General features: G+C 45.7%; 1 protein-coding gene across 2 annotated transcripts in view; it reads right to left on the reverse strand.

The window, feature by feature from the left end:
• Positions 1 to 8,286, reverse strand: part of IZUMO2 (IZUMO family member 2) — a 35,194-nt gene extending 26,908 nt beyond the window's left edge. For both annotated transcript variants that reach the window (XM_023736301.1, XM_012557141.1), the window contains exons 1-4: positions 8,055 to 8,286; positions 7,810 to 7,884; positions 1,482 to 1,568; positions 1,221 to 1,241 (exon numbers count right to left, since the gene is read on the reverse strand). In XM_023736301.1, coding sequence (XP_023592069.1) covers positions 1,221 to 1,241; positions 1,482 to 1,568; positions 7,810 to 7,884; positions 8,055 to 8,286 — 415 coding nt within the window. The remainder of the gene's footprint in view (positions 1 to 1,220; positions 1,242 to 1,481; positions 1,569 to 7,809; positions 7,885 to 8,054) is intronic.
• Between the last annotated feature and the right edge of the window lie 1,139 nt (positions 8,287 to 9,425).

Here is a 9,425-nt window from a genome sequence, read left to right on the forward strand (position 1 = left end):
AAAACCCTATGGAGCATAGTTCTACTCTGACACACATGGGGTCACCATAAGTTGGAAATGACTTGATGGCCACTGGTTTTTAAACTGGTTACTCCACCACAGAGCAAGCTGAGCAAAATGCACTGACAATTCACATTAAAAATAATTTTTATGTAATTATTGAGTCATTGAATTGAGTTGCAGTTGTCTAGTTGACACAACATTCTGTTTGTAGGCATTTAAATATTTGTCCATTTTGATTTTGCAGTTTTCTATTCTGATTTTGGAGTCCCTGGGTGGTATAAATGGTTAATGTGCTTGGCTGCTAACTGAAAGGTTGGAGGTTCAAGTCCTCCCAGAGGTGCCTCGGAAGAAAGGCCTGGCGATCTACTTCTGAAACCCATTGTTGTTGAGTCTATTTGGACTCACAGTGACCCTACAGGACAGAGTAGAACTGCCCCATAGGGTTTCCAAGGTGTAGCTGCTGAATTTGACCTGCCGACCTTTTGGTTAGCAGCCGTAGCTCTTCACCACTGCACCATCAGGGCTCCCCTACTTCTGAAAGATCACAGCTATTGAAGACCCTATGGAGTTTAGCTCTACTCTGACACACATGGGGTCTGCCAGGAGTCAGAATTGACACCACGGCAACTGGTTTGGTATGTCTATCTTGGTGCCCCCTTGTAGCAGAGTGGCTAAATACTGACTCATCTGTCTTTTCAGCCTGTGCGCACAGGAAGACTACATTTCCCAGGCTCCTGTGTAGTAGGTTGCAACCATGTGACTGAATTCTAGCCAATAGAAAGTGGGCAGAGTGATGTGTGCCATTCCACGCCTGGCCATAAAACTCCCTGTGTGAGTCCTTATTCTTTCTCTTCTGAAGCAAGGTTGGATTATACAAAATGAGGGCAGCCTGGATCCCTGAGTCACCACTTGGTAAACCACTCAGCTCATAATGGAATTTGCATGAGACAGAAATAAACCTTTGTTGTGTTGAACCAGGGAGATGTGGGGGTTGTTACTACAGCATAGCCTATCCTATCCTGACTTACACAGCCTGCAAGTTGCAACCAATTTCATAAACTCTCAAAAAGCAGACGTCCCCCTAGGTACCATGGCTTTGGGGTAGGTAGACCACCGAATGGAGCAGGTGTGATAGCAGGGCTTGATTTGGGGGAGATAGGGTCAGGAGGAGTAGGAGGGTAGAGAAGGGAGGGATAGACAATAAATCCAGAACTCACGGCAAATTTTGGGATGGCAGGCTGCAAGAGAAAAGAGCTGAGGTGAGTTAGGTTGAGGCAACAATTTGATAATTTAATTAGGAAGGGACTGGGAGAAGGAGAGTGAGAGGGTGAGTCTGGGAAAGGAGAGAAGAGAATACTGGGGAGAGATGATGTAGGCTGAGTCACAGGGGAGCTGAGGCAGGAGTCTGGGAGGAAAAATGGGAGAGGGGATCGAGGGACCCATAGGGAAAGAAGCTCAGTGGAGAGATGGGGCTGCACCTTTTAATTCATATTCTTTCAAAACTTTCTTGAGTTCCAGGAGCACATTCTGCCTAAAAGTCACCAGCTGTTCCATCAGTGGCTCATCTGAGGAGAGAAAGAGACCCTTATGGGGGAGGAGGCAGCCAGCAAGCATGTGCCACCTGCAGTTTCCAAGAGAAGGGACTAGGAAACTCCTCTTCATTTACCAGGTATCTTAGTCTCCTAGTGCTGCCATAACAAAATACTATGAGTGGCTTTCAAGAACAGAAACTTATTTTTTCATAGTTCAGGAGGCTAGAAGTCCAGATTCAGGGCTTCAGCTCTAGGGGAAGGATCCTGTTTGTATCTTTCAGCTTATAGTAGCTGTGGGCAGTCCTTGGTGTTCCTGTGCTTGTGGATGCCTCTGCTTCCATCATCATATGGAGTCCTCCCTCTGTGTGTGCCTGTCTCCCTGTCTATTTTCACTTTTTATAAAACACCACTCAGAAAGGGTTAGATTTAGGACCCACCTGACTCGGGTATGACCCCTTTAACATAACCACAAAACATTATTTCCACAAAGGATCACATTCACAGGTAGAGGGATTAGGACTTCAGCATACGTTTTAGGGGGGACACAATTCAATCCATAACACCAGGCGTGACCAAGACCAGGTATTACTCATGGTCCACTGGGAAAATCCATGGCCTGGGAGATCTAGTTTCTGATCCACTGTGGGGCCTCTGGCTACTCAGCCATCCTCCCTTGGCCTCAGTTTCTGAATCTGGTAAATGGGAGGAGGGTGAGCTTGATAAACTCTTCTTTTCTCTTCCCGTCCCTTCCATTCATTTCTCTTCCCTTCCCTTCTCTTCATTTTTCTCTTTTCTTCCTTTACTTTCTCTTCTCATTTCTATTCTCTTCTCTTCCCTTCCCTTCCTTTCCCCTCTCCTCTCTATCTACACCCACTCCTTCATTATTTCAATCCATCCTCATGGCTATATTTCCAAGTACTAAGATTTTGGGGTGGGGGAACCACCAAATGGAGTAGGGCTTGATTTGGGGGAGATAGGGCAAAGAGGTGTAGGAGCCACTGACTTAGGGACCCTATTAAAACCTAAGTCAGCTCACCTTACTCTTCTGCTCAGAACCCTCCCATGTAACCTAGAATAAAAGCCCAAAGTCCTTACAGTGACCTATAAGACTCTGTACTACCTACCCATCCCTTTGCCCTACCCCCAGGACATCATCCCCCACCCCTCTCCCTCTCAAGCACTCCACTCCAGCCTATCTAGCCTTCTTGCTGCTCTGTGAATATGCCAAACATAGTTCCATCTCAGGGTCATTGCACTGTTGTTTGTTCTGCTGCAACCTTCTACCCCTAGATACCCACATGGCTGCTTTTCTCTCTCCTTTGGGTCTTTGTTCACATGCTACCTTTCCAGCAACACCTTTCTTGACTTCCCTGTTTTAAACTGCAACAACCTCCCTCCCCTACTCCAAACACTCCCAATCACCTGGTCCCTGCTTCCTTGTTTTTTCCATAGTACTTCTCGCCATTTCCCATATTATATTGGTGCGGTAAAGGGGAGCCCTGCTGGCGCAACGTTTAAGCGCTCAGCTGCTAACTGAAAGGCTGGCGGTTTGAACCCTCCTGGTGGCTCCGTGGGAGAAAGACTTGGTGATCAGCCTAGGAAACCCTATGGGGCAGTTCTACTCTGTTATATAGGTCACTATGAGTAGGAAGCGATCCATATTTGTGCCCATTCCAAAGAAAGGTGATCCAACAGAATGCAGAAATTATTGAACAATGTCATTAATATCACACCCAAGTAAAATTTTGCTGAAGATCATTCAAAAATGGTTGTAGCGGTACATTGACAGGGAACTGGCAGAAATTCAAGCCCGATTGAGAAGAAGACATGGAACAAGGGATGTTACTGCTGATGTCAGATGGATCTTGATTGAAAGCAGACAATACCAGAAAGATGTTTACCTGTGTTTTATTGACTATGCAAAGGCATTTGACTGTGTGGATCATAACAAATTATAAATAACATTGCGAAGAATGGGAATTCCAGAACACTTAACTGTGCTAATGAAGAACCTGTACATAGACCAAGAAGCAGTCTTTCAAACAGAACAAGGGGATACTTCATGGTTTAAAATCATAAAGGTGTGCATCAGGGTTGTATCCTTTCACCATGCTTATTCAATAAGTATGCTGAAGCCAGACTATATGGCAAAGAACAGGGCATCAGGATTGGAGGAAGACTCATTAACAAACTTGAATATGTAAATGATACAATCTTACTTGCTGAAAGTAAAGAGGACTTGAAGCACTTACTAACGATGATCAAAGAATACAGCCTTCAATATGGATTCCACCTCATAAAAAAGAAAACAAAAATCCTCACAACTGGACCAATAAGCAACACCATGATAAACGGATAAAATACTGAAGTTGTTAAGGATTTCGTTTTACTTGAATCCACAATCAACGCCCGTGGAAGCAGCAGTTAAGAAATCAAACAATGCATTGCATTGGGCAAATCTGCTGCAAAAGACCTCTTTAAAGTGTTAAAAAGCAAAGATGTCACTTTGAGAACTAAAGTGCACCTCACCCAAGCCCTGGTATTTTCAATCACCTCATATGAATGTGAAAGCTGAATAATGAACAAGGAAGAGCGAAGAAGAATTGATGCCTTTGAATTATGGTGTTGGCGAAGAACATTGAATATACCATGAACTGCCAGAAGAACAAACAAATCTGCCTTGGAAGAAGTACAGCCAGAATGTTCCTTAGAAGCGAGTATGGTGAGACTCCATCTCATGTACTTTGGACACGTTATCAGGAGGGACAAGTCCCTGGAGAAGGACATCTTGCTTGGTAAAGTAGAGGGTCAGCGAAAAAAGAGGAAGATCCTCAATGAGATGGATTGACACAGTGGTTCCAACAATAGGCTCAAACATAGCAAGGACTGTGAGGATGGTGCAGGATGGAGCAGTGTTTCATTCTGTTGTATACTGGTTTGCTCCGAGTTGGAATCCACTCAACAGCACCTAATAACAACCACAACATGAGTTGGGATCAACTCGATGGCACCCAACAACAACATTGTGTAGTAAAGGGTTAACTCAGCAGGCCTGAGTTGTCCACACCCTGCACATTCCAAACAAAGGTTTAGCCCTTGTCTGACTCCTGGGAGATAACCTCTAAGCCCTTGGAATCTCCTACCTGTTAAGAATGTCTTTGTTTACCTGGGGGCCTTGGGCCAAGACAGGTAGTCTATGTTGTTGTTGTTGTTAGGTGCCCTCGAATTGATTTTCGACTCATAGTGACCCTACGTGACAGAGTAGAACTGTCCCATAGGGTTTTCTAGGCTGTAATCTTATTTATTTTTTATTGTGCTTTAAGTAAAAGTTTACAATTCAAGTTACTTTCTCAAACAAAAATTTATACACACATTGTTATGTGACCCTAGTTGCTCTCCCTATACTGTGACAGCACACTCCTCCTTTCTGCCCCTGATATCCTGTGTCCATTCAACCAGCTCCTGACCTTCTCTGCCTTCTCATCTCACCTCCGGACAGGAGCTGCCCATTTAGTCTCATCTATCTACTTGAGCTAAGAAGCACACTCTTCACGAGTATCATTTTATGTCCCATAGTTCAGTCTAATCTTTGTCTGAAGCATTGTCTAGGCTGTGATCTTTACAGGAGCAGACCGCCAGGTCTTTTCCTGCAGAGCCACTGGTGGGTTTGAAATGCCAACCCTTCGGTTAACAGCCAAGGGCTTCATCATTGTGCCACCAGGGCTCCTTTGTCTATGCTAACAATGTGATTTATGGTGGGGGCTTTTGTTACACAGTATCAGCTTGACATCTGGAGGGGCTAGAGACTAAGGTCAGCCACACAGGTGGTCAGGTATGTCTACATGACTGACCCCCAGTAGAAACCCTAGCTACCAAGGCTTGGGTGAGCTTCCCTGGCTGGCAATACTCCTTGTGTGTTGTCACACATTGTCTTAGTTATCTAGTGCTGCTATAACAGAAATATCACAAGTGGATGGCTTTAACAAAGAGAATTTGATTCTTCACAGTTTAGGAGGCTAGAAGTCCGAATTCAGGGCTCCAGGGGAAGGCTTTCTCTCTCTGTCGGCACTGGGGGAAGGTCCTTGTCATTAATCTTCACCTTGTCTAGTAGCTTCTCAGTACCGGGACCCCAGGTCCAAGGGATGCACTCTGCTCCCAGCTCTGCTTTCTTGGTGGTAGGAGGTTCCCCTATCTCTCTACTGGCTTCTCTCTTTTATAGCTCAAAAGAGATTGACTCAAGACACAACCTAATCTTGCAGATTAAGTTCTGTCTCATTAACATAACTGCCTCTAATCCTGCCTCATTAACATCACAGAGGTAGGATTTACAACACACAGAAAAATCACATCAGATGACAAAATGGTGGACAATCACACAATACTGGGAATCACGGCATAGCCAAGTTGATATACATTTTTGGGGGACACAATTCAATCCATAACACACATGTTGCTGGAAGAATTAAGCATTGTCCTTATGATTCCATTGCGAGAGGACAACTGGAAGCTCGCACTTGGTCTCTCCTTTTCTATATGCCTTTTTCCATTGCTGATTTTTATCTCTTCACTGTGATGAATCGTAACTGAGTATAACAGCTTTGCTGTGTTCTGAGTCCTTCTAGTGAATCATTGAACTTGAGGGTGGTCTTGGGGACCCTGAACACACATATATTTTATGGCTTTGTTTCCTGTCTAACTCTCCCTCTAGCAGATAAACTCCACAATGGTAGTGATTTTAGTTTGCTTTATTCACTGGAGTATCTCCAGCTACTACAATAGTGGCAAGCATAGAGTGCCTAGCATATAGTAGGTGCTCAATAGATATTTGTAGAATGAATGAATTCAATGACTTTTTAAGCACCATGTCAGCTAAACGCCTCTAACGACGTAAGTGTGTCTTAGTTATCTAGTGCTGCTATAACAGTAACACCACAGTGGTGGCTTTAACAAACAGAAATTTATTTTCTCACAGTTTGTTGCTGTTGTGTGCCGTCGAGTTGATTCAGACTCATAGCAGCGAGAAGTCCCAACTCAGGGCACTGGCTCTAGGGAAAGGCTTTCTCTCTCTGTTGGCTCTAGAGGAAGGTGCTTGTTATGGATTGAATTGTGTCCCCCCAAAATATGTGTTGTAAATCCTAACTCTATGCCTGTGGTTATAATCTCACTTGAGAATGGGTTGTCTTTGTTATGTTAATGAGGCAGGATTAGTATAGGGTGTGTCTTGAGTCAATCTCTTCAAGAAACAGAGATGGCGCGCTGGGCGGGAGGGGGGTGGGTGCGGAGAGATGCCAAGCCACATGAAGATCGCCCAGGAGCAGAAGCTCAGAAGAGACAAGGACCTTCCCCCCAAAGACAACAGAGAAAGTCTTCTCCTAAAGCCAATGCCCTGAATTTGGATTTCTAGCCTCCTGAATTGTAAGAAATTAAATTTCTGTTTGTTGAAGCTACCCACTTGTGGTATTTCTGTTACAGCAGCTCTAGATAACTAAGACAGTCCCTGTCTCTTTTCAGCTTCGGTTCCTAGGTTCCTTGGTGATCATGTGGCCTGTATCTTCCTCTACCCCTTTGTTTGTGCTTGCTTGCTTGATTTGCTCTTTTATATCTCAAAAGAGATTGACTTAAGACACTACACTAATACTGCCTCATTAACATAACAAAGGCAACCCACTCCCAAATGGGCTTATAAACTACAAGTATGGAGGCCTGGTGGCTCAGTGGTTAAGAACTACAGTTACTAACCAAAAGGTTGGCAGTTTGAATCCACCAGCCGCTCCTGGGAAACCCTATGGGGCAGTTCTACTCTGTCCCATAGGGTCACTATGAGTTGGAATCGATGGCAACGGGTTTGGTTTGGTTTTTGGTTTATAGGGGCTAGGGTTTACAACACATATTTGGGGAGGACACAATTCAATCCATAACAAAGTGCTATTTGTAGCACTGCAGGTCATGCTGTGTGAGGTGGTGGTTAGGAATACAATGTCTGAGCCGAATGTCCCAGGTTCAAATCTTCAGCTCTGTTACTTCCTAGCTGTGTGACCTTGGGCATGTCACCTAACCTCTCTGCACATCAGTTTACCCCTCTGTAAAATGCAAATCATAATAGATCCCATCTGGAGGAATTGTCATATGAGAAGCACTGAGAACTGTGCTGGGCACACAGAAAGGCTATACACTTGTTTGCTTTTATTTTTATATCAAGGGGGTGGAGTCACTGACCAGAGGGAAGGGAAGAAGGGGGAGGGGCTGGGAAAGGGCTTTCCTTCTTAGCTCCTACCTCTCAGAGAGTCACCCATGAAGGTCTCTGTTTGATTCTTGACAAACGAGGCCACAGAGTCCAGTTTGGCTGTCCCTGGGGGCGACAGGGGAGGAGGGTTCCAATAGGTCCCCCAGAGAGCAAAGTGACCCCTTCCCCTGTTCTCCTCTAGACATGACCCAGCCCAGGAGGCAGTGGTTCCCAAAGCATCTGTCTCTCACGTCAGCCTCGGGCAGCCCCTCACTTCTCCCCTCCCCAGCACGCACCCACTTTCCCCACAAACGCGTTCACAGCGTAGTCACGGAAGAAAGGCCCCTCCATGCCCAGTAGCAGAGCCTGAGCACGGGCCTGCAGCTGCTCGTGGTGGAAGCGCCCGGGAACCAGAGTGAAGCGCAGGTGGCTCAGGGCCTCCTGCACCGAGGGGATGCATTGCAAGCAGCTCCGGCCTCCACGGGCGCTCAGGCCCAACAACAGCAGAAGCGCCAAGGCTAGAGACATGGCAGGGCCTTCGTGACGTCACAGAGGGAGGGGCTGGGCCACGCCTCAGGAGGGGCGTGGCCAAGGGAGCCCAGGGAGGATCGCTAAGTGTTTGCTGAACACCTACTATGTGCCAAGCCCTGTTGGAGACACCAGGGATAGGGCTGAGAAAAACAGAAAGGGTCCCTGCCCTCAAGGAGTTTACATTCATTCATTTGATACTTACTATGTGCAGCACCTACTATGTGCCAGGTGACGTTCTAGGTGCTAGGCCTGTTGTTGGCTAAGGTGGAGTCAATTCCGACTCATGGCCACCCCATGTGTTACAGAGTAGGACTTCTTCATAGGGTTTTCTTGGCTGTAATCTTTTTTTAAGTTTTCTTATTGTGCTTTAGGTGAAAGTTTACAGTGCAAATTAGCTTCTCATTCAAAAATTTATACACTGTTTTTTTGACATTGATTGCAATTCCCGCAAAGTGTCAGGACTCTCCCCCTTTGCCTTTTCACCCCAGGTCCCCGTGTCCGTTCGTCCACTTTGCCTGTCCCTTCCTGCCTTCTCATCTTTGTTTTTGCGCAGGTATATATGAGACCATTTGGTCTCATATAACTGATTGAAATAAGAAGCACGTTCCTCACGTGTTACTCTTTGTTTTATAGGCCTGTCTAATTTTTGGCTGAAAGGTGGATTTTGGGAGTCTGGGTTAGCAGTGTGTCCAGGGGCCATAGTCTCCGGGGTTTCTCCAATCTCTGCCAGACTAGTAAGTCTGAGTTTTTTTGTGTGAATTTGAATTTTGTTCTACATTGTTCTCCTGCTCTGTCCAGGCCCCTCTGTTGTGATCCCTGTTAGAGCGCTTGGTGGTGGTAGCCAGGCACCATCTGTTCTTCTGGGCTCAGGCTGGTGGAGACTGGTTCATGTGGTCCATTAGTCCTTTGGACTAATATTTTCCTTGTGTCTTTGGTTTTCTTCATTCTCCTTTGCTTGGGACAGAATGGGACCAATAGATGTATCTTAGATGGCTGTTCACAAGCTTTTAAGACCCCAGATGCTACTCACCAAAGTAGGATGTAGGACATTTTCTTTATGAACTATGTTATGCCAATTGACCTAGAGATCCCCCTAAGACCATGGTCCCCAGCTCTTAGCCCCAGGAACTCAGTCC

The sequence above is a fragment of the Trichechus manatus genome, unplaced genomic scaffold, assembly GCF_000243295.1.
Source record: "Trichechus manatus latirostris isolate Lorelei unplaced genomic scaffold, TriManLat1.0 scaffold00087, whole genome shotgun sequence".
In the NCBI taxonomy this organism is placed as follows: Eukaryota; Metazoa; Chordata; class Mammalia; order Sirenia; family Trichechidae; genus Trichechus; species Trichechus manatus.